At 43.4% G+C, this 26,232-nt stretch overlaps 1 protein-coding gene across 1 annotated transcript in view; it reads left to right on the plus strand.

Annotated features, from left to right (window-relative positions):
* The window catches only part of SH3BP5 (SH3 domain binding protein 5), a 108,730-nt gene that overhangs the window by 72,774 nt on the left and 9,724 nt on the right, over positions 1 to 26,232 (plus strand). Inside the window, exons 4-7 of the mRNA XM_073569214.1 lie at positions 5,867 to 6,031; positions 8,363 to 8,493; positions 19,365 to 19,407; positions 21,761 to 21,977. Of these exons, the coding sequence (XP_073425315.1) occupies positions 5,867 to 6,031; positions 8,363 to 8,493; positions 19,365 to 19,407; positions 21,761 to 21,977 (556 nt within the window). The remainder of the gene's footprint in view (positions 1 to 5,866; positions 6,032 to 8,362; positions 8,494 to 19,364; positions 19,408 to 21,760; positions 21,978 to 26,232) is intronic.

Below are 26,232 nucleotides of genomic sequence, written 5' to 3' on the forward strand. Positions count from 1 at the left end.
CCGTCGCTCTGAAAAAACATTTCAGAGTCTGTCTCATCCGCCCGGGAGCCGGTAAAATTCTGACAGATCCGTCAAAAAATGGGTGAGACGGACGACCGTCAGTCAAGATCTGCCGCTAATGTAAGTCTATGGGGGGGGGGAAAAGGATCTGCCAAAAAAGGGCGGATCCGTTTTTTTCTAAAACTGGCGGATTTTGACTGACGTCAAAAAACGGAAATGTGAAACAGGCCTAAGTGGAGAGGGGTCTATAGCACAGGTCGGTAGCACTGAGAAGCAAGTGCTGCTGGGAAATGTAGATTAAGGCTATGTGCACACGCTGCGGATTGGTCTGCAAAAACCGCAGCGGATCCGCAGCAAAAACCGCAGCGTGTGCACATAGCCTAAGGATCTGCAGCATTTCTGCAGACAGTGTACAGTAGCATGTAAGTCTATGTGATTTACAATCTGCTGTGCACATGCTGCGGATTTTTAACTGCGGAAAAGCTGCGGTTTTTAATCCGCAGAAAGAGATGACATGTCACTACTTTTCTGCGGATTCTGCTGCAGTTTACCATCTCCTCCATTGTAGAGGTGATAAACCGCAGGCCAATCCGCAGGTCATTTTACCTGCGGTTCCGCAGATACAAATCCGCAGACCAATCCGCAGCGTGTGTACATAGCCTTAGCAGAGAATACTAGAAGCACCCATTCAGATGTAAAGCGGGATGCTGTGAGGGGCAGATAAAGATGAAAATAGTTACAAAGGGTATAAGAAAAGTTCTGTTGGGCTTAATCTATATCTTTACAATAAATGTGCATTTACAGTGCTTTGTGAAAATGTGATTTTGGGAATAACCCATTAAGAACCAAGTAAGATGATCAACAGAATGAGGAGGAAGGCTGATATGACAATGAGTTTTAGTCTGTACCCTATAATGTGTCTAAAACAGCTAGGTTCGTTTATTTGATGGACCATGTAGTGGTTGCCCCAGTATAGAGTGGGGGAAATAAGTATTTGATCCCTTGCGGATTTTGTAAGTTTGCCCACTGACAAAGACATGAACAGTCTATAATTGTAAGGGTAGGTTAATTTTAACATTGAGAGAATATAAAAAATACAAATCCAGAAAATCACATTGTATAAATTTATATAAATTTCTTTGCATTTTGCAGTGAGAAATAAGTATTTGATCCCCTACCTACCATTAAAGGGAATCTGTTACCCCATTTTACGAGTATCAGCTGCCGGCACCGCCATCAGGGGCTTATCTACAGCATTCTGTAATGCTGTAGATAAGCCCCCGATGTAACCTGAAAGATAAGAAAAACATGTTAGATTATACTCACCGGGGGGGTGCGGTAGGTGTCGCGGTCCGGTCCGGCGCCTCCCATCTTCATATGATGATGTCCTCCTCCTTACTTCTCCCTCGGCTCCTGCGCATGCGTACTTTATCTGCCCTGTTGAGGGCAGAGCAGAGTACTGCAGTGCTCAGACGCCGGACCTCTCTGACCTTTCCCGGCGCCTGCGCACTTAGTACTCTGCCCTCAACAGGGCAGATAAAGTACGCATGCGCAGGAGCCAAGGGAGAAGTGAGAAGGAGGAAGTCATCGTATTAGGATGGGAGGCGCCTGACGGGACGGCGACACCCATCGGGACCGAACGCCGGGGTGAGTATAATCTAACTCCTTTTTTTCTTATCTTTCAGGTTACATTGGAGGCTTATCTACAGCATTACAGAATGCTGTAGATAAGCCCCTGATGGCGGAGGCGGCAGCTGATAGGGCAAAAATGGGGTGACAGACTCGCTTTAAGAGTTTTGGCTCCTACAGACCAGTTAGACGCTCCTAATCAACTTGTTACCTGCATTAAAGACAGCTGTCTTTACATAGTCACCTTTATAAAAGACTCCTGTCCTCAGACTCAATCAGTCAGACTCTAACCTCTACAACATGGGCAAGACCAAAGAGCTTTCTAAGTATGTCGGGGACAAGATCATAGACTTGCAGAAAGCTGGAATGGGCTACGAAACCATAAGTAATCTGATTTTGTACAGCAGAACGTAAATCCCATAGGATAACATGCTACTGTACACTGTCTGCAGAACAGCTGCAGATCCGCAGCAAAAACTGCAGCATGTGCACATAGCCTAAAAACTGTAGACTGTTCATGTCTTTGTCAATGGGCAAAATCGGCAAGGGATCAAATAATTATTTCCCCCGCTGTATAATGTAAATATAACTGCAAAATGTGTGTTTTAAAAACAGTTTACAAATTTCTTTGTTTTTCATGACGGTTAAAGGGGTTGAGGGGCACAACATATTGACCTATCTGCTGGATAGATCATCAATAGCTGATCAGTGGAGGTCCAACACCCCACTGGTCGGTTGTTATTTACTCCTTAGGGTCCCGTTACACTAAACGACGCACCAGCGATCCCGACAACGACACGACCTGGTCAGGTGGTCAGGATCGCTGGTGCATCGCTACATGATCGCTGGTGAGCTCTCAAACAGGCAGACTCACCAGCGATCAGGACCAGCAAGGACGCTGGTAACCAGGGTGAATAGCGGGTAAATAAGAGCGCATGGCGCTTAGTTACCCGCTGTTTACCTTGGATACCAGCTCCCAGCACGAGCACGCTGGTATCCACAGTACACAGCGGGTAACTAAGGGATGCACGCGCTTAGTTACCTGCTATTTACCCTGGTTACCAGCTCCCAGCGTCTGCTTACAGCGCTGGGAGCTCGCTGATCGTCGGCCTACCGCTGTCACACGCAGCGATGCGTGCTGGCCAGCGGGAGACCAACGATCAAAAAATGGCCCAGGATACTCCTGCACGATCAGCGATATCCGGCGGGGGGGGCGGTCGCTGATGTGTGCCACACACAGCGAGATCGCTGGCAAGATTGCTGATGCGTTACCGATCTCGCTTAGTGTGAAGTACCTCTTAGGCCATCAAATAACAACTTTGAACATAGCTGATATTACAATCCCATTCAGTGTGTAGTGGCTGCTGCTGGGCGCTGCAGAATAGCTCCCATTCCTTTGACAATCCTTTTTTTTTTAAATTCACACCACATGGCTTCCCCTATTTGTTTTCTAAGTCTTATCTACAAAAAGGATGCGTGGGCTTTAGGTTTAAGCATGTAGGCATTCCATTTTTCCTAACAATGAGTAATGATCCTGACTAAAAATAACATAAATTGAATATGACTTTGGTTGCCACATTTACCGATTTTCTTGCTCCTGTGAACTAAAACATTTGTTTATTATAGTGGTTTTCCTTGCATTCAGCGATACATATACCCTCTGTGACTGTGTGTCTTGTGCAGTATTACATGGAGACGATTTTCAATTCACACTGCAGCCTTTTACACCTGGAACTGTTACAAGGGGAAGGGTGTGAGTCGTCTAATGAAGCACAAGATTAATTTTAATGCAGCACGTCCCTGTTATTTTTAGCAGATCAGCCACTTCCTTTATCTCTCAAACATCTGAGAGACCCATAAAGCTGGATTTGGCGCTGGCGTCGTCATGACATTATGCACGTTCTCCTGATATTAGCACATCTTCAGGGTGGATTCAGATTATATTGTGTTTCATAACGAACAGTTGGGGTGAGGAACACGAATGATCTCGTCACATCCTTCTGCGTGGTAGAGTATTTCTTGCATTTGTTGATTTCTACATATAAAAGATAAATTTAATTTAGAAAATAGAGAGTGAGATTTGTCAACTGAACGATCTGCTGACCACTATAAACCAACCTATAGAAGTCATATTCTGACCCGCACCCTTATATATAAGTGAGCCCAGAAATAGCTTTATATAAAAAAAAAAACAGACATGCCAAATGGCGTTTGAGTGTTCAGAAGGCCCTGCTACGTACACTTGACATTAAGGCTGTGTGCACACGCTGCGGAAAAGGTACAGATTCATCCGCGCGGATTTTGTACAATCCGCAGGTGAAACCGCAGGTCAAAAGACCTGCGGTTTTACCTGCGGATTGCTCTGCGGTTTTGCCCTGCGGTTTTTCATCTCCTCAATGGAGGAGATGGCAAACCGCAGGAGAATCCGCAGAAAGAATTGACATGTCAATTCTTTCTGCGGATTGAAAACCGCAGATAATCCGCGCGGAAAATTCCGCACCGTCTGCACTGCGTTTTTTGATTCCCATAGGGAATCATTGTACTGTACACCGCAGCAGAAACTGCTGCGGGTCCGCAGCGGACAAAACCGCTGCGGAACCGCAGCAAAATCCGCAGCGTGTGCACACAGCCTAAAGCGAATCTCTTCCCATGTTTTTGCCACTTCCTCTCAGAGCTGTCTGCTGTAGGAAAAGAAACTCTGAATCCAACAATGTATCACTTTAATTTACTGGGTGCAGTTGTTGTGATACAGTCAGAGTTTTTAAATGTAGCAGAGCTCAGAAAGCTATCTCCATCCACACTTCTGATTAGCAGTGGTGTTTGTGTATTGGCAGTAAGCTGCAAATCAGTGCTCAGGGCGTGGTTGGACCAGGATGTATGTAGGCACCTAGTCCAGCATTGATAATCTGATAAAACTCATTGCATTGAAACAACAGTACACAGCCTACTAAGTGACACATCTCTGAAATCAATGTCCCAGATTCTACCCCATGCTGCCTTCAGATTTTATACCAAAAACCTTCTGACAGATTCCCTTTAAATAATATCCAACAAAAATTGCCTTAGCTACAGTGCTTACTTGTGACAAGCTATTTATAGTTAACGTAGTCTCCAAATATTGAATGTATAAACCTATAGAAATGACTACAACAAAGAAAATGTAATACACATAAATCAATCTTTGTTGTAGATGTCAAAAATGATCCAAGTGTAGTGATTAGGCACATATATCCTTGTATACCTTTCATCTTTTGCATGAGTCAATTTATTTAAGTACTTAGCACCCATAGTTCTGTGTATGTTTCCTCATGGATTAGATTGTTTTTAGTCTTTGTCAACATTAAAGGAATCTGTCAGTAGGATCCATCCTTCTAAACCATATATATGGGCATGTAGGTCATTAGAAAGGTGAATAAAATGATATCTTGATATCTGAGATCTAATTTCTTGTTCCACAGAAGTTCATGTTTTTCTTGTATGTAAATGAATTGTTCCAGGCTATGGGCTGGACAGAATCTGCCTCCAGAGATTATTTTAAATAAAAAGGGGAGGTACCAGTGTGAGACATGTAACTAACACAGACCAGGAGAAACTAACTTTGTCTTCTTGCAAACACATTTCTGCAGCTCTAAACTTTGCTGTATTGTAAAATTATGAGAGGAACCTGCTGATGTGTCAGGTATAATCACACACAGCTCTGCAGTAAGATTAGAGAGCGGCCACTACATATCACACTGGTAACTCAGCCTTCATTTAAAATAATCTCTGGAGGCAGATACTCCTGCAGATCAATGTTCGGACCAGCTCATTTACATATAAAAAAGTAGACTTTTCTGATCCAATGTCTTATTCCACATACCAAGGTGTCATTTTATTCAGTTTCCTATGACCAGCATGCCCACATAGACGGCGTAGGAGGGATGATCGTTCTGACAAATTCCCATTGAACAGGGGAGCTAATTGCATACTGCTTATCCATTGACCTCAATAATCAAACAATATTCAGTAATCCTTTTAACTCATCTCAATGATTGGTTCCTTCAGTGAGAGTTTAGCTTGTATCTTTATGCAGGCAAATTGGAATTTTACTTAGAACAATATAGTTGTGACCTTGATTAAAGAAGAGATATTGATGAGCACAGAATCTTTCGAACCTAAAATGTCCTAATGTTAAAGATTTCCATTTGCTGTAAGAAACATACAGTGCAGTGTTTTCTGTGACTTCATTTTTTTTCAGGCTCAGTTGGAAGCCCAGAAAGCTACGCAAGATTTCCAGCGTGCCACGGAGGTTCTCCGAGCAGCTAAGGAGACGATCTCCCTAGCAGAACAGCGGTTGTTAGAAGATGACAAGCGTCAGTTTGATTCTGCTTGGCAGGAGATGCTGAACCATGCCACGCAGCGGGTGAGCGCGGAGCCACTGGCCCTTATTCTACAACATATATTGGATTCGATCATTGAATAATTGGATTTCTTTCAGTTGAAGCCTTTGATTCTGTCTCACTGTTCACCTGGGTGATCATTTCTCAGAGAAGTGGTGACCTCATTTTGTGATCTCGCAGCGCATGCTGTTCTTGCAGATTTGGAGGACACAGAAGTGAAATATCTTTTATGATAAATTAGAGTCTGAGGCTTCTTCTGACATTCTGTATTTAAGGAGTTGTCTCGGTTTTTTCCTGAATAATTGACAGTAGTCTTCCTGAGATGATGCATCCTGTCCATTTTCGGGAAGCAGTTAGTCCCCTTTCTCCTAGGTAGAGCGATGCCGTGAGTCTAAGATGCTTAGTGGAGGGCTGATATTTGGAGCAGGATGGTGCTCTGTAAGGAATCACATTGTAAGGCACACAGAAGGGATAGGTGAAAACCTGGAATACGCAATTTACCGGAAGAAGAGATCTGTACGGGCTTCTAGGAGTGTCAGATTGTGTAATGCCAATAGTGGGAGAAGACATGAAGCTGCGGTAGGATGAAGTAACTAAACTTACCATGGGAGAGTTACTGAAAGTGAAAATGATATAATAAAATAGTGGACATCTTGTGGTGTTTTTTTTTTTTTTTTTTTTTGTAGCTTATGTAAGGCCAATATATTTCACAGCCACATACAGCAATTGGGCGACGTTGCCTAATGTGCGTGGTAACGTTCTCACTTTCCCCCACTTGTTAGTGCGAGTTTTCATAGAAATCCCAATACGTCATCAGAACATGTTTGGAAGGGAATTTTAGCCTTAGTCAGATTTGTACCTAAAATTCCATAAGTGTAAAGGGAATCTGTCACCGTTTTTTTTTTTTTTTTTTGCTATCTAGTTTCTCAGATGATGTATGTTGTAGTGATAGAGACCTTGATTCTAGCATTGTGTTACTTACTGGGCTGTTTGCTATACTTTTGATAAACTCATGGTTTTATCACTGGAGCACTAGTAAGGCTATGTGCACATGTATATTTTTGTCCTACGGATTTTTCCGCATGGATTTGTAAAAATCCACAGGTAAAATCTCAGGTCAAAAGACCTACGGTTTACCTGCGGTTTAGCCCTGTGGTTTCACACCTCTACAATGGTGAAGGTGTGAAACCGCAGCAGAATCCGCACAAAGAATTGACATGCTGCGGATTGTAACCCGCAGCAAATCCGCGCGGAAAAATCTGCAGCATGTGCACAGCGTTTTTGGTTTTACCATTGCAAACAATGGTACTGTACAACGCAGAAATTGCTGCGGACCCGCAGGGTTAGAAACGCTGCGGATCCGCAGAAGAATCCGCACCGTGTGCACATAGTTTAAACCTGCTGCAAAGTAGTCCTCTATATTCATGAGCGCTGTATAACCTGGTCCCACCACTGATTGGCAGCTTTTTGCTGTGCAAAGTATACACAGAAAGCTGCCAGTCAGTGGTGTGGGAGGGGGTTATACAGGGCTCCGCATTCAGAGAACGGCTAGATCTGCAGCACCTAAAACAGGGATTTTATCAAAACTCCAGCAAGTGATACAGTCATGGAATCAGGGTCTCTGCCCCTGCTGCTCTCAGATGAGATGGCAAAAATCTGGTGACAGATTCTTTTTGAAAAAGCTGTGTTCACCACACACACCATCTTTACACTCAGAATTGTAAGGAATGATAGAAGCTCTGCCTATGTATTTCAAGAAGCTTCAGAATTAAAGACCATGATGGAAACCTGTGTGTGATCACAATATGACGTTCATCACCTTGCATCCTCTATTAAAAGGATATGGATCTTCCCATGGTGCTTTTAGTGAGACTCTGCACCTCTGACAACTCCATTTGTTGCAAGGATTTCTTGACAACCATTTATTCTCAATATACTCTTCTTCTAAGGACCCTATGGTCAGCTGCAAGAGTAAACTCACCAGAGGTTTTTTACCCTCTAATAATTGAGAATTCTCCAATGAAAATGGCCTTTGTAAAGTAGAAAACCAATTTAATATATTTCAAAGGTAAAATAATGAATGCAAACCATTAGGTGCTATTTAACTGACCAAATCTTTGATGTTTTTAAGATGTCAGGACAGTTCTTACAGTGCAGGTAAGACCGGTAACAGGTCGTCTGCTATCTCACAACTAGGAAAAAAAATGAATTTTTTTTTAAAGATACCGTTAGTTCTATAGAGTTGGTGTAACATGACTGCGGGACAGTCAGCTGCCTTGTACTATACTATACTTTATAATCGGTGGGTTTTCTTCTGTAGTAGAAGGTGTGTCATGGCTATTTTTACCTTCTAGGTTATGGAAGAAGAACAGAAGAAGACTCGTAGTGAACTGGTACACAAGGAAACGGCTGCTAAATATAATGCCGCCATGGGAAGGATGAAACAATTAGAGAAGAAATTAAGGCGAAGCATTAACAAATCCAAGTAGGTATCCAAAGGACACAACTGCAACTGCGTTATATATCCGACTGACCCAAGCGTCAAGTTACTGACTAGATGACTGCCGTGCTTCCCAACGAACTCACTGGTTAAAGTGTCCATAATTGTTGCCCATAATTAGTTGTAACAGGTAATTCTTTGACAGAGACTTTAGTTTTGGATGCAGATATCTGACTTGTAATGCCCTTGACACCTTTCAGTTGCACATTTGGGTGTTTAGCCTAGTTTGGTCAGCGCTGTTATACAATAATAAAATGATCTAGTACTCTCCCTCCCTGGGCCCAGCGCTGGCTCTCCTCCGCTCCAGTCCCGCTGTTTCAGCTGCAATGATGACTTCACGCCTACAAGGCACATAATTGCTGCAGCCAATCTCTGAGCTCCGTTGCTCTGTCGATGCATGCGACATGAAGCACTGAGATCAGTGATTAGCTGCAGCCATGATGTTTGCTATTGTCATGGCATCACTGCTGCACCAAAAACACAAACACTGGAGCAGAGGTGGAGAGCCGGCTCTGGACCCCTGGGAAGGTATGAACTAGCATGTTTTATTACTTTAATACCATGTTGGTCAAAAGAGACCAAAACCAAAAAGTGGAAAAACCCTTTAAATTTTCCAGCATTTGTAGCTGTTGTTTAGCATTGGGCCGGACAGGCTAGCATTTTGCTCCTTGGGTGCTTCAGTGCGCTCATTTCTCTGTCACCATTTCACTGATTTTCCTCTCTGATACTACTGTGTTAGGGGCTAAAGACCGCATACATGGAGCCCCCTATAACCTGCTATTTGAGGTTCTGTAACCCATTCATCTAGATATATAAATAAAAAAAATATTACGCTTGCCTATTTTCCTGCTTCCAAAATGTTAACTTCAAAAACTGAATGTTTACTTTCTACCTAATATGTCCTACTCCTTTATTGGTGACTTTGTGCTGTGATAAGTGTTCTCATTAAATAGTGTTATTCTCCTCTGTGATCAGTGGAGTTTTCCCCCGGTTAGACATTCCTAACCTATTCCCAGAATAGCAGATAGAAGTCTGACTTCTGGGATCACCACTGGGCACTGGAATAGAGGTATCGAGCTCTCCTCTCTGCACGATGACAAGGAGGAGGAATTTTAGTAATAGTCAGAAAGTCGTGACTTCTGTCCATAATGGAAGCCATGGCGCGGTGCCACATTTGACAGTATGGATGGCTGAGCCTTCGCTTGGTGCTGCACAGATTGCAGCCTGGTGGATAGCAGGTAATGAAATGATGCCTTCTGCTTGCTGCGCAGACGGCCACTTGCATCATGTGTTGTGTTCGGCGGTCTCTCCTCTACCCTATAATTAGATGAGTAGTAATGATACCCCAGAGACGGTGGCCTCTCTCTGCTCATGTCAGGGGCGATATTAATAGAATGGTGTTTTTCTGCCAGGAAAGCATTGAGATATGACGGCTATTTTGGGGTTTGGGAATAAGTCACATCTGGGTCAGTAATGAAATAAGAGGCATTTCACTCTTCAGTTGAATGGGTGATGGATGTTATGGTTTTGTGTTTTCAGGATGCAATTCCAGATTAATGAGTAACCCTTGCTTGACTATTGCGTTTATAGTATAGAGAAGCGGCAGGAAATCTGTATACTTTCAGTTTATTTCTGCCCGTAGTTAATTATTCCTGGTTTCCAGAACAAGTGATACATTTCATGGATATGTGTGCATTTAGTTGTCCTTTAGTCTGGTCTTAAAAATGGATATTGTCAAATTTTGCAATTTACTGCTTATTTAACATTTTTAGCCATTACTGAGCTATTAACACTTTTTTTTATTTGGTCGTCCATGACAGCACCACCTGAGAGAGGGGATCCGCCCTTTAGGAACAGGAAACCTACAGATACAAAAAGGGTGGCACCTCTCCCACGCATCAGTTGGTTTCCTGTTCCTAGAGGACAGGACTCTCTACAGATCGTCCGTCATGGAGTCGTCGTTGAGTACCCAGGCCGGCTGACCGACTCGGGTAGCGAGGGGGTCTCCTACCTCGGTCAGTGCGGGGTCCCTGGAGGCGCCACGGTGGGGCCGGGTAGGTCACCACGGCAGTGGACGGAGCAGGGGTCCGGTGGATGCCGTCTCCGAACGCCAGCACCTGGTATGTATGCCCCGGTCCTGCTGCGCTTCCCCAGGCCCGGTCCTCCCGGTCAGTGCTGGCCCCTGGCGGGCTCATGGCGGCGTGCGCAGGGGGGCAGTGGGGCATTCCGGGCAGGAGGCGCTGCGCGGCCCCTTCACGCGCGCTCCCGCAGGGCTCTGATGAGCGGCGGAAGTGACGCGGCGGAAGCGGCGGAGCGATAGCGCCGATACCGGAAGTCGGATGCCGGCCGGCCTCCGGCGCGCGCCGCGGGTGCATGCCCGTCCGGGGGTCGCGCGGCGACCCGGGTAAGGCGAGGGGGTCGGAGCATGGGGGAGGGAGCACGAAAAACTGGGTGGGTGGTGCTATGGCAGGATACTTGCTGACCCGGACACCAGGAGGCCATATAAGGCAGATGGGGATGCCGCTGGGGTGCTTCTGAAGGCCCCAGCAATGGATACAACGGAAGCCCCCTTAGACCAGCAGGACGAGGCGCAGGAGCGCCCGCAGAAACAGGCCACGACAAAACCGCATGCGAGTGGCCAGCAGAAAATACAGAGACGGACTAGCGACCAGAGCCGCTAAAGTTCCTCCAGAAAGGACCCCCCTGCCTCCCTCCGTGATCCGGTACCTGCTTCATCTGCATGGGTAAGAGATCTCCGTGAATGTACCCTGATGCAGTGTTCCCTTATGTTTTTTTTTTCAGGGGAAAAAGGCTACGGGAAAACAGAAGCACAGGGAATGTGCCCTCTGTAGTTCCCCCCCCTACCAGATGGCCACCCTAAAAAATTATGCCAACCATGCATTCGGCAAACGGTAGGGGTTAATAAAGACAGGGAGTCCAGGGGTAGATTGTCAGGCCCTTATACTCTCCCCCGTTTATGCAGGTAGCGGAAGAGACACCTGACTTCACTTCGAACCTGAGAGAGATGATCAGGGCAGAAATGAAAGTCTTACCTCAAAGAGAACCTTCTAGGAGAAGAGAGGCGAGTGGTTCAGGCTCGGAGACCTCAGTCACCCCTAGGAAAGGCGATAATTCCTCGGACTCCTCGGCCTCCTCGTCGTCTTCCTCGGATGAAGACTCTAGCCGGTTCTGCTTCCCCTTAGACCAGATGGACAGATTAGTGAAAGCAATACGGTCCACCATGGGGGTAGCGGACAAAAAACAGGAACTCTCAGCACAGGACATAATGTTCGGGGGTCTAGACCCCAAAAAACGCAGAGCTTTTCCATTGAACGATAAGGTTCAGAACCTAATTGACAGAGAATGGAAGAGACCGGAAAAAAGGGGCTCCATGCCACCAGCCTTTAAGCGGAGATACCCCTTTGATAACCCGGTAGTAAACAGATGGGATAAAGCCCCGAAACTAGACGCAGCAGTAGCCAAAGCATCTAAAAAATCCGCCATACCATTTGACGATATGGCCTCCTTGAAAGATCCACTAGATAAAAAAGCGGATTCTTTTCTTAAAGGGACATGGGAGATGTCAGCAGGCGCGTTAAGACCAGCGGTAGCTGCCACCTGTACAGCCAGATCCATGATGGTCTGGCTAGATCAGCTGGATTCCGAGCTAAAAGACGGAGCTTCAAGATCATCTATTCGGAAAAGTTTGCCGATCATTCAGAATGCCGCGGCGTTTTTAGCCGATGCTTCTGCAGACTCTGCAAGAATGGCGGCTAAAGCCGCGGGTCTATCTAATGCAGCGCGAAGAGCGCTCTGGCTAAAATGTTGGCCAGGAGATATTCAAGCCCGGTCCCGTCTCTGTTCCATTCCCTGCGAGGGGGAGTAACTATTCGGCCCCGTCTTGGACGAATTGTTAGAGAAAGCTGGAGATGACAAAAAGAAATTTCCCAGTCTCCCGAACCCCTCGTACAGACGTCCCTTTACCAGGAAAGGTTTTTTCCGGAGAAGGCCGTCCAGAGATCAGGGCAGATGGTAGGAGAAAAAAAGGAAAGGTACAGGATTCATGTTTGGAGGGGGGCGCCAGGAAGGTCCAGCTCGGGATACGAAAAAGCTGCCCCAATGACTAGTTGCCCCGGTAGGAGGGAGACTCGCTGCCTTCTACCCATCCTGGTCTCTGATCTCTAATAGCAGCTGGATATTGGGGATAATAGCCGTGGGACTACGACTAGAGTTTTCTAGGGTTCCCCTTGATCAATTTAAAATCACCCCACTCAGGTCGTCTGCTTCAGAACAAGCTGCCCTGGAGGCCGAGGTTCATGACCTGTGCGCCAAGAAAGTCCTGATAGAGGTTCCAGAGGGAGAATGGGGGAAGGGATTCTACTCCCCTCTGTTCCTGGTCCGCAAACCAGACAGCTCCTTTAGGACAATAATAAACCTTAAGGCCCTCAACAAGTTTTTGGTCATACGTCCTTTTAAAATGGAAACAATTAAATCTGCAATAAAATTGCTGTTCCAAAACTGCTTTATGGTGGTGTTAGATCTAAAAGATGCATACTACCATATACCCATCCATGCAGGCCATCAGCGGTTTCTCAGAGTGGCGGTTCAGTTGGATGGGTCAATTCGACATTTCCAATATGCGGCCCTCCCCTTTGGAGTGGCTGTCGCTCCCCGAGTGTTTACTAAAGTAATAGCGGAGGTCATGGCCCATCTACGTGAATCGAACATTCTGGTGATCCCCTACCTGGACGATTTTCTTATTGTAGGTAAAACAGCGAATCATTGTTTACAACAGCTACAAAAGTCAATGTCTGGCCTAGAACGGTTAGGATGGTTGCTGAACGTCAAGAAGTCTCGGTTGCAACCAATGAAAGTCCAACAATTCTTGGGCCTAACCCTGGATTCTGAAAAACAGGAATGCCGTCTGCCTCCGGAGAAGCTTGTTCGCCTCCATTATCAGATCCTGAACGCCTCCAATAACCCCACCATGTCCCTCAGGAAAGCCATGTCCCTTCTAGGCTCTCTTTCGGCCTGTATCCCGGCAGTCCAGTGGGCCCAGTTTCATGCAAGGAAACTACAGAGCGAGGTCTTATTACATCAAAAAGTCCTTGGGGGTTACTTGGAGGGCCAGCTAACCTTGTCCCGTAACACAAGGGAGTCCCTAGATTGGTGGTTAGACAAGGATAACTTGTCTAAAGGGGTGCCCTGGGAGTATAACGTAACCCGCATAGTCACCACGGATGCTAGTCCTTACGGTTGGGGAGCTCATATGGGTGAAATATTAGTCCAGGACCAATGGCAACATGATCAGTTAGGAATGTCATCTAACCTAAAAGAATTGACAGCAGTAGAGCAGGCGGCTAAAAAGCTCCTTGTGTATCTACAGGGCCATCACGTGCGAGTGTTCTCCGACAATCAGGTCGCCGTGGCATATATCAATCACCAAGGCGGGACCCGTTCCAGACCCCTGATGATTGTAGCAGAGCGGTTGTTCCATCTAGCAGAACAATACTTTCTATCTTTAACAGCGTTGCATATAAAAATAAGAGACAACATCACGGCAGACTTTTTAAGCCGCAATCAGCTAAAGCAAGGGGAATGGTCCCTAAACACCTCCATATTCAATCTGATTGTTCAAAAGTGGGGATATCCAGTGGTAGACCTCTTCGCCACCAGAGACAACAGGCAATTGAAACAATTCTGCTCCCTAAATCCCAGAGAGAATCCTCTGGCGGTAGATGCCTTCCTGATAAAGTGGGACTTCAAACTAGCCTATGCCTTCCCTCCCCTATCTCTTCTACCCCTGGTGATGAGGAAAATCAGGAAAGACAGAGCGAGGGTTATAGTCATCGCTCCATTTTGGCCCAGGAGATCATGGTTCTCATGCCTCAGGACCATGTCGGTGTCCGATCCTTGGGTTCTGCCGGACATCCCGGATCTCCTGTCCCAGGGCCCAGTCTTCCATCCTCAGGTGGCTGGCCTTCATCTGACGGCGTGGAGTTTGAACGGTCATTATTAGAAAATAAGGGCTTCTCCGCAGACCTAATTAACACCCTACTTAAGAGTAGAAAAATCATTACCACAAAAATTTATGTCAGAATTTGGAAGAAATTCCTTCAAAACTCAGGAGTAGTTGCTGGGGATTCAGTGCCTATAATGCAGATATTAGAGTTCCTACAAAAAGGTCTGGACATGGGGCTCTCTACCAGTACCCTTAAAGTACAAGTGTCAGCCTTGGGGCTCTGTTTAGCTGTAACATCGCTGGTAATTATTGGGTAAGCAGGTTCATTAAGGCGGCAGGTAGATCCAGGCCAATAATGAAGGATAGGTTCATGCCGTGGGACTTGAACCTAGTCCTCACTGCTATGACAGAGACCCCATTCGAACCTATCTCGTCGGCTTCCCTAAAAAACCTGTCCCTCAAGGTAGCCTTCCTGGTAGCTCTAACATCAGCCCGCAGAATAAGCGATATCCATGCTTTATCTAGGTGTCCTCCTTATTTACAGTTCAAAGAGGATAGGGTAATACTGAGACCTGATCCAGCATACTTACCGAAGGTAGTTTCTAGTTTCCATAGGACACAGGAAATAGTTCTTCCATCCTTCCTCCCTAATCCAACTAACGAGAAGGAAAAGAAACTACACACCCTGGATGTCGGGAGAGGCCTCATAGAATATCTGACAGTCACCGATCCCTGGAAGAAAGATAATGCCCTATTTATCTCTCATCAAGGCCCCAGAAAAGGTTGTAGAGCATCAAAAAATACACTAGCCAGATGGATTAGAGAGGCGATTTCAATAGCATACACCTCAAAGGGCAGGTCGCCACCCGGGAAGCTGAGGGCGCATTCCACCAGAGCCATGGCGACCTCATGGGCCAAAAGATCAGAAGTCTCCATTGACCAGATATGTAAGGCGGCTACTTGGTCCTCTCCGAGCACCTTTTATAGTCATTATAGGCTAGACCTGGGTGCTTCCACAGACCTCTCTTTTGGTATAAGGGTGCTGCAGGCTGTAGTCCCTCCCTAAAGCTGATATTACTCTCTGTAAATCTCTCAGGTGGTGCTGTCATGGACGACCGAATAAAGTCTTAGTTACTCACCGGTTAACGGTATTTTTCGGAGTCCATGACCGCACCCGTATATTCCCTCCCTTTAGTTTAATTGGGGTGTGCACGTCTATTTCTTGTATATGCTCACTGGTGGTAAAAGTTTATAATTGTAAAGAATACTGTACATAAATCATGCATTAACCTTGGAAGTCCTCTTGTGCTCTGTAATCCAACTGATGCGTGGGAGAGGTGCCACCCTTTTTGTATCTGTAGGTTTCCTGTTCCTAAAGGGCGGATCCCCTCTCTCAGGTGGTGCTGTCATGGACTCCGAAAAATACCGTTAACCGGTGAGTAACTAAGACTTTCGTTTGTTTACAGCTCATTGACTTGAAGATCGACCACCGCTGGTAGACTTCAGAACGTGGGCAACGCTTACAAGCTCATTTCTACTGAGCTTGTAAGATCTGTTTTCAAGCTGTCTAGGATCACTGGAGTGCATGGTTACCTACCTTCTAGTCTAGGGCAGCTTCAGGGCAGTGTTTACAAGCTAGACGGCAGAGGTGGTCGGTCTCTTAGGCAATGAGATGTAACTAAGTGTTAAAATTTAGAGCCATTCTTCAGATATTATTAGGCTATAAATTGCAAAAATGCTTCCTTTTGAGCACCATTCTGCTCAGGGTGCAGAGAGACGGTATCTAAAAGAGGGGAAAAGATTATACCATGTTGGAAAGCGCATAAAGAGGAAAATTTCAGCATAAAAATTCATCTATTCTGAAAACCTCAGCACTGTGAATGCCCAGACTCCTCTCATCCAGCCTGTATTACTGGGAGAGTCACTTCCTTAAGTGAAAAACCTGAAACATGGATTAGGCTGCAAACGGCATATCTAGGGGTATGAAAATGAATGAAGGAAAAAAGATTATAAATAAGACATGTATAAGAGTGGCTCTTTGTTAGGCATCAGATTTCTCTCAATTTCTGGCCATCCCGTCCCGGTCTGCCCCGTAAACCACATTTTTGTTAGCTCAGCCATAGTAGCGAAGTAATATGCCTTCAGGTCTGGGAGGGCTATCCCCCCGTTTTCATTGGATTTGAGCAGAGTATGTTTCCTCACTCTAGATTTTTGGTTGTTCCATATAAATTTATTCATTTGATAGGTGAGTTTCTGTGTAGATTGCATTGAGAGAGGTAGAGGTACATTTCTATAGAAAAACAATACCTTTGGGAGGCAGAATATTTTATACAGAACTATTCTACCCATCCAAGTGGCCGGGGTCTTTGATAGTTCTCCCAGCTTGAGCTCGAGCGACTGCAAAAGACATTCAGTGTTTACCTCGCCCATGTGTGCAAGATTACCTGTGAGCCATATTCCGAGATATGGGATCTTAGTACAGTCCCAATTGAAAGGGTACCTGTCTCTTAATTGCTGTTTAATGGGTGCTCGAATAAAGAATGACAATACATTAGTTTTCTTTATGTTAAGCTTGTAATATGAAACCGATCCAAACAGGTTTATGATGTCCCAAGTCTGCCTCAGGGAGGCCACCGGGTCTGACAATGTGAGGATGATGTCATCCGCATATAGATTTATTTTATGCTCTGAATCTCCCAGCCGGATACCCCTTATTCTATCCGAGTCCCTTATCATTTGAGCCAGTGGCTCCAGACTCAGAATGAAAATAATTGGGGACAGGGGGCAACCCTGTCTTGTCCCATTTGTTATAAAGAATTTTTCAGACATGGTACTATTGACCAGTACAGAGGCAGACGGCCGGGAATAAAGAGCTCGAATTCCGTTCATCATCTCCTCACCAAAACCCATCCTTTCAAGTACTGCGAAGGCATAAGCCCAATTGACACGATCGAAAGCCTTCTCGGCATCAAGGGCTATAAACAGACTGGGAATTTTTTTCTTATTGCATAAATGTAAGTGGTGCAGAACGCTTCTAGAACTGTCAGAGGTTTGTCTGTTTTACAAAACCCACCTGATCGGGATGTACAAGGCAAGGAATAACATCCTGCACCCTCTCCGCTAATATTTTTGCATAAATTTTAATGTCTGCATTCAAAAGGGATATGGGTCTATAGTTTTCTCCTGCACAGGAAAGAGATTACAAATATAGAGAACCCAATACTTAAAGCTTCTATGATTTGTTGGTCACATTTGTGCAGGAGGAAGTTTAATGCTTACTCTCATTCGATTAGACAGTTGAGAATTCCTTTTTTGTCGCCTGTCAGAATCTCTTTGAGACCATTGTTTGACAGCTGGACAAAATTCTCCATCAGTTATGTTGATGATTTACTTGACAACAATAGTCATACCTTTTGAACTGGTTAAAACCAAATTTGGAGTCCCCAATACTGAGTACATGACATATCTCCTGCTCAAAGAGGAGTATAGTAATTATAAGAAAAACTTCCGTGGAGTGGTCATGATTAATCACACTATTTACAATTTTTTAATCAACACACCTCCCAGTCACAAGAGTTTCTTGAAACCCTTATACAATATTCTAACCAACAAATACACCTTTTCCAATAAAGGATGTTTTGAAAAGTGGGAAACCACTCTACAGAAACAAATACAAATTCCCCAATGGACAACATCATTCAAAATAGCGGCAAAAGCCACAAAATGTCTGAATATTCTTGAGACTCATTATAAGCTGGTCCATAGATATTATCTCACTCCGAATAGACTCAGATATTTTGGAGGAGGGGGGTCTGGACTATGCTGGCGCGGTTGTGGATCACAAGCTGACTTGCTTCATGTGTTTTGGGGATGTCCTATCTTAAAAGTATATTGGCTCAAGGTTTTTCAATTAATCTCGATTATATGTAATTGGCGTGTCCACCCACACCCAGCTCTAGCCTTGTTGTTCATTGGAATCTATAGGTTTAAAAAAGAAAAATTTCTGGTCGCTCATATTCTAATGTCTGCAGTGTATCTAATAGCGAAAGGTTGGAACAACATGCAACCACCTGATGTTGTTACATTGATTATGTTGGTCGATAAACATTACACATATGAAAAAATTCATTATATTAATAATCTATCGATAAAACTATTTGGAGATAGATGGAATAAATGGATAGAACTTAAATCTAAAATAGAAGATACTTTCATATCCTGAACTTTTTTTTTTTCTTTCTTTCATTTATATTATGCTCAAAACTTTATTTTCCCAGATGCCCGCCGGTATTTCTACATTTGCCTATTGGTTTGATTTGTTTATTGTTGATTACATTCATCTTAAGTGTCCTTGTTTTTGATACATGATGGAAAATAGTATCATATTATATTGTACTGTTATACAATGTTCAAAATGTCATATGGAAATGACTTACACTATATGAATGTATGTTTTATATTTGTTACCTTGAAAACTTTAATAAAAACATTGTTTAAGAAAAAAGATTATAAACTGAAACTCAGTATAATTTTATTAACGTGATGTCCACTAACATATGTAAAAATATTCTTTTCAATGTCAAAGATGTCCTTTTTAATATATTTTGTCCAAAGATCCGAAACGTTTAAATCTGAAATTCCCAGTAATGTAAGTATATATCGCCTTCTGTGTGATTTCAGGATTCTGTGTGGAGATGTTTCTGCCTGTTAGTTCAGAGCAAGGACATCTTTGTGGAGCGCATATTCTTTTGATCATGGTTCTCTCCTCATGGTTTACTGTTAGACGACTGCTGACTTGCGGTAGGATTCTCTGCCGCCCACGATTTCTGAATTGTCTGCCTTTTTCTTCGAGTCATTGTGATAACCAATATTTCTTTTTATTTTTCCTGTACAGACCCTATTTTGAAATGAAGGCAAAGTATTACCTGCAGCTTGAGGTTCGTACATAACTGTTTAATTAGAACCCTGTAGGAAACCCGTTTAGGCAGAGATCTGGTCATAGGACTGGTCCTAATTATGTACTGTAACTGTGTACGGTTACCCCTTGCTACTGGGTTAGACCTTAGAACAATTGCTACAGAAAGTAATAAAATAAACACTCTCTTCATAGCTGTATTTGTGTGGACACTAACATTTGTCGCCAAACACTACAACGCGTGTTTCAGCATAGCCTCTGTCTCTGGCGAAACGCATGCAGGTGTTGGTCATTGTGATTGGTGTCCACACACTGTATATACACCTTAGTACAGGCAGCCGGGATCTTATTGCTTAATGAGGACCTATCAGTTCTTAGAAATACACAAAATATGATTAAAAAAATGTAATTGTAACACTTCTGCCAAATTCATATAATTAGTAAATCTGATGTTTTCTCTGAACAGTAAATGTGGGCTTGTCCTCCGATCTGGTTGGGACTCAGCAGATGAGTTCACCTGTTTCTCCATTTCGACAAGACACTGGTCCATAGAACACAATGGGAAAATCAGCATATTCCTCATATTTATATATTTTATAAATTTGCTTAAAGTGATGCACCACCAAAGTGAATTAATTCTCCAATGTATCCCAATGGACACAGTGAATTAGGGGAAATTTGGAGAAAATGTTCCCGACAGTAGCCAGAGCCTTACTCCATATAGAATATTGGTGTTTTTCTGTCATGTCCTAAAATGTCCCTATGATACAGCCCAGATAAAGGAGGACGTGAACAGCAATGTTGAGACCCTTTTATGCCATCCCATTTCAAATCCGTTCAATATATTGCACTAGAGGAACTTAAAACAGCGCAAATAGGGTCTTATCCGATGGTTAAGGCAAAAGAAATATATATATATTCTATTCACCTGATGTAGGAGAGATAAATCACATGGAATTAAGTCAGCTGCTGCACGTCCAAAGGTCAGACAAGTGACCACCGAAACATACCTGATGACACACCCTGAGGAAGAAGTTTTTTTTACTTCGAAACGCGTTGGGAAAGAGAATAAGGATGGATCCTTTAATGCATTAGTCTTTGTATAATTTGTCAAGCATCGCACGGAACCCATAAAGAATCCAGTAAAGTTTATATTTCAAATCCGTTGACATTAGTATTGAGTTGGTTTCCCCCATTGCAGCTAAAACGGCTTTCACTCTTCTGGGAACGTGGTGGCATATTTAGGAAGGAAGAAATTTCAAGAACGGACTTGATACAATGGTGGCGTCCTATTACAGGATCACACACACAACCTGGGTTGTTGTAAAGGGCTCACTAAATTTGACGGGCAGACTGCATGGCTAGGTGCTGGATTTCATACATCTTAAGCAAAGGTGGTGAATGAAAAACCTGAATTTGGTGATCAAGAGTTTCCAATACTTTTCTCCACATAGTGTACTTTTAAAGGTTTAACCTACAAGTGGAAGACATGGCTGCATCTAAAGGGTTGGCAAGAAAGGCAACTGCCTGTAGAGGGTTGATCTGAGACTCACTTATGATTTATGGAATCGCTGCTTGTAGTTTCACAGTTTTAGGGTTGAAAAACGACAAATCTACTTATATTGATGAAACACAAATATACAGGAGTCCATCTTGTGTTTTTTTTCTTTATTTTACTCCATCCAACATGAAGTAAGATGGCAGAGATCTTCCCTGTGTTGACATGCTGCACACTCATAACCGTATCTCCCAGCTTTCAAAATCGTAAGATGATGGCAATCCCGAGACGGCAGACTCTAGTTTCTTGATTTTTCTAAAGACCAGAGCTTGTATCACTAAACTAGACAGGAATTGTTTTTGCTTTTTCATATAATGTATTTGAGAAAGGGTTTTATATACAAGAACTTTCCATGGGGCGGTTACGTCCTCTTTACCTTTTATGTCTGTGCTAAAGGGAGCAGGGTATTTGAAGTTTTATAACAAAAACAAAACCCTTTTTAATGTAATTTTTTTTTTCTATATACGAAAAAGATACATTACATTGATGTCCTCTCTTTGCCGAGAATGCATGTGATCTAGATTAGTAATCGTTCCCAAGAGAGGCGCTTTGGTTCTCATTACGGGAGTGTGACCTACACATATTGGCAGGGTTTGCATTGACAAGCTATACTCAAAGAAAATGGTTCCCAAAATTAGACACCTGGATATGTAGAGTGACCCTCATTAATCTGGGAGAAAATGTGCAGTACTGCTCCTCTAGCCATTATCTATTAGGCTGTTGCTTAGCAAACATCAATCTACACCATTATTCGCGCCTACGCTGCGGTATAAGTTGTGGAATGCTTTATCAGTAATGACTTATCATCCATCTTCAGCTACTGAAGAAAACAGTTGATGACCTTCAAGCCAAGCTTTCCCTGGCAAAAGGTGAATACAAGACTGCTCTGAAGAATCTTGAAATGATTTCTGATGAGATACATGAACGGAGGCGATCTTCAGCTATGGGCCCCAGAGGACGTGGGGTTGGTGCTGAAGGCAACAATTCAGTGGAAGATCTCTCAGCATGTAAGCTGGAATCGGACACAATTTCCAGTAAGACTTTTTTTTTTCCTTTTTCCATCTTTTCTATTTCTGCATGTGTGATTATAAAAGAATGTGTGCATGTATTCTAATTGTTCATGTTCTCAGGCAGCCACTTGGAATACAAAACCACAGGGTTTTTATCTCAAAAACGGAATATTGTTTATCGTTCATAGCAACCAGTGATGCTTGCGGTTTGGTGCTCTTCTCTTCTGGCTTGTCGCTCTCCAGCTCCAACACAACCCACTCTGCTCTACCTCCCCATCCGACTGACCAGTCAACACATGGCCTGGTTCAGTTCATAGCTATCCAGGTCCAGATAGTCAGAGCCTGTAGTGCAAGTATTTAACACCCAAGCACACCTGACTTTCTTACTGTATAAAATATATAACGAGGTAGTTTGGGCACCCTTTGTCAAAATTCCTGTTATTGTGAACAGTTAAGCAAGTTGAAATGATCTCTAAAATGACTAAATTTAAAGATGATACATTTTCTTTTCTGTTTTAGGCAAAAAAGTTCATATTTTACATTTTTTTTTAAATTACAAAAAAAAAAGGGCCGATGACAAAGTTTGGGCACCCTGCTTGGTTAGTACCTTGTAGCATCCCCTTTTTTTTCAAGTATCACAGCTTATAAATGCTTTTTGTAGCCAGCCAAAAGTCTTTCAATTCCTGTTTTGAGGGCTTTTCATCCATTTTTCCTTTGGAAAATTCCTCCAGTTCTGTGAGACTCCTGGGTTGTCTTGCATGCACTGTCATTTTGAGGTATAGTCACAGATTTTCAACGATATTTAGATCATAGGACTGTGAGGGCCATTGTGAAACATTCAGCTTGCATTTTTTGAGGTAGTTTATTGTGGATTTTGATGTGTTCTGTTAATTGCCATTTCTTAATTACAGTTCGAAATGAGGAAAGGGCAACTTAAAAACTTCTTATAGCTTCCTCCTGCTTTATGAGCCACCACATTTTCATTTTCAGAGTGCTAGGCAAATGCTTAGAAGAACCCATGGCTTCTGTTTTGGTAAAAAGCTAGAAAGGCTGGGTTTTTATAAAGCTGGGAAATTTGCATCACCCGACCTTTCCTAACGATGATGGTGAACAAGCCTTAACCCTAACAGGCTAATTAAGGTCTGAAACCTTGGTCAAAGTTATCTGAGCACACAAATCTCATAACTTTGACCATATATATATATATAATTTTTTTCTTAAGCTAATGGCTGCTTACAGTGACTATACTACTTTGCCCACCTCTACTGACAATCAAAACTTGTATACCTGTAGATGGCTAGGTGACAAACTTTACAAGAAGCATAGTGACAGCCATTATGGCAAACCATGACATGATAGCGGTATAAAAAGATTTCACACAGGTGCTTGCAAGGTAACCACGGTTCATTATCACCATGTCATTTTTGGGGTCCAACGTCATATGCTGATGAAATTCTTACTACTTGTTTGTAGAGGTCAGAGCGTGACATGACTGATGCAAAGCTCTATATCTGTGTCTGAATGAATAGAAGCATGATACTGAAGTCAAACAATTCTTCTGATGGCAGCAGTTGTAGGAGTTTTTGATTACTGCGATGTTTCATAATTGATTTCATTGTATCAGTTTTATGCTGCAAGCTTTTAACCCTACTGTTGGCTCCTGAAAATATGATCACCTTGGACTCTTTTCACATCTTCATCATGTGTTGCAGATGGAGGCCATCAACGAATAAGAAAAGCACTACTGGAATTATGCGCACCAAAACAATGTACAAAATTAATAAACATCAGATTTATTGGCACACAAAATTAATTAAAACACAATTAAAAACTAAATAGCTGTATCCACTCAAAACAATTTACCCATTAATAATGCAAAAATGATGTGCAATAACTATTACCAAGAAAACCCTCTCCTAGTGGCTCATGAGGCAAAACGGATATGAATCCATCTACATAATATCCTAAATCCCAAATCAACCACTAAAGATGCCTGGTGAAGGTAAAATCCCCCTAGTGGGAAAGGTAATAATAGAGGGAGATGACCTGGATCACCAGTAAAATAACTGGTAATCACAAAAAGCCTAGGGAGGGGCCCATATAGTTAGGAAAACCTCCCATGAAGGCCCTAATTTAGACTTTGTGTCGCTATATATTACCTAGAGGGAGTCAGACGCAAGAATGATCCCATAAATAAGGATCCAGAGTGGACAACAGACATGGCCCAGATGGAGGTCAGACCCCTAAGCCGAATCTGGTATTTTCCATTGTAAGTGAATTGGGTCTCTCCGGTGCTCCTCTTGTTTTGGATCCATCGCTGCTCTGTGGTTTCTCTTTCTAATACACAGATGTGAATAGAGTTGGACTCTGACTATCCAATGATATGTTTTTTGTGATGGCATAGAATTTTGGTTATGGCTGAAAGACAGAACAGAATGGAGTTCAAGGCTGGACTTGTAACTCATTTCAGAAGATGGTCTATACAGAACTTGAATATATACAGGTTTTTGCCCCCAAGCTAAGCCGCCCGACTGCGCTACGTAAATAAAATCAGCATCTTCTGACTGTCGCCAAATCGCGGCATCCTGTAGTCACAGTGGAAGGAGATGACCTGACAGAAGCAAGTCAAGTGTTCTGCCGCACAGGAAAGAGCCGTCCTTGTTGCCTGCGTGACATTGTCTGCTTGTTTACTGGCGTAGGATGTAGTTATTCTGGAGAGCACTTTGCGCCTTTTGTCCACTTTCTGACATAAGGTTTCCATACAGACATTCATTCTCTGCAGAAAATGTTTATCTGAGCAAGAAGAATCCAAAGGGCTTTTTTTTTCTGTGTAATTATAATTCGATTTGGCTGAAATGAGAGACCTGTTTCTGTGAAATGTTTTTGTTCCATGGAATGATGATAAATCCGGAGGGGCAGATTTGTTTTTCTTTTCTATTTTTTCTTTAATACAGTGACCTAAATTTGCCCCAAAAAGTGTTAGCTCTGATAGGAAAGCGCCACATAACTCTTCTCCTGATCACTCTGCTCAGTTTTCTTAAGATAGTCGTTGACTACGTAGCTGAATACATTTTCTATATACAGCTACTAGGTAGATGAATACCTTTTTATATACACGTCAACTAGGTAGCTGAATACCTTTTATATATACAGCTACTAGGTAGCTAAATAGCTTTTTATATACACATCTACTAGGTAGCTGAATACCTTTTATATATGTATAGCAGCGGACCAGTGATGTATAAACTATCAAGATAAAACTAATCTACTTATTTCAAAACTTATTAAAAAGGACTATAGTCCCTATTAAAAATGCACATGTACAAAGACACAAACAACAACAAGACACAAAAATACTGCTCTTAGAGATGCGGACAATAAGATACCCAAACTTTAGTCGGATTTTCTAGTCTAAAGGGCCTGTCACACTAAGCGATATCGCTATAACTTGTGACGTTATAGCGATATTGCTAGCGATATCGCTGTGTCTGATACTTGCCTACGACCGCTCCCCCGCTGGTTATCGCTGATCGCGCGAGAACGTCCTCGACTGTTTCTCGTCAGCTTCCTGCGGCGCTTCCTGTGGAGAGACGAGTGACGAGTGTGGAGCCGGGCGGGAGGACGTCAGGATCGCCTAGTGTGACAGGTAAGTAGCGACCCCCGTCCCCAGCGATGTCGCTGGTGAGATCTGCCTGTGTGGCGGCTCACTAGCGACCACTTAGCAATGTACCAGCGATCCTGACCGCGTCATATCGCTGGTCGGGATCGCTGGTACATCGCTAAGTGTGACAGTACTTTAAATGTCTTCATACAAATCTCCTATTCAAAGACAATTAAACTGAATCTCTCCTTTATATAGCTTTTTCCGTTTTCAAAGTGAGTGAGTGAACATGCTCAGCTACGGTGTTATTGGAGCATGCTCTTGTGCTGACTGTCTTCGGCGTGCTAGAAAAATATGTTTGAGTCCCTGTGTGTGCATGTTTCATGGCTGTTTGACAGCTGAGGCACATGCAGGGATTGCTTAACAAACAGGCTATCCCTGCATCTGTTGCGGCTGTTGAACAGCCGCGAGATGTGCAGCTGCGGAGACACGAGTCCCTGTGGCTGCATGTTTTGCGGCTGTCTAACAGCGGCGGGGTCTCGAACATACAGCTCTGGCAAAAATTAAGAGACCGCTTTCAAGTGTTCAGTTTGTCTGATTTTTCTCTTTATAGGTATACTTTCGAGTAAAATGTAAATTATTTTAGTCTATAAACTTGACATGTCTCCGAATTTCCAA

This window comes from Dendrobates tinctorius, unplaced genomic scaffold (genome assembly GCF_039654945.1).
Source record: "Dendrobates tinctorius isolate UK_male_01 unplaced genomic scaffold, ASM3965494v1 ptg000005l, whole genome shotgun sequence".
NCBI lineage: Eukaryota > Metazoa > Chordata > Amphibia > Anura > Dendrobatidae > Dendrobates > Dendrobates tinctorius.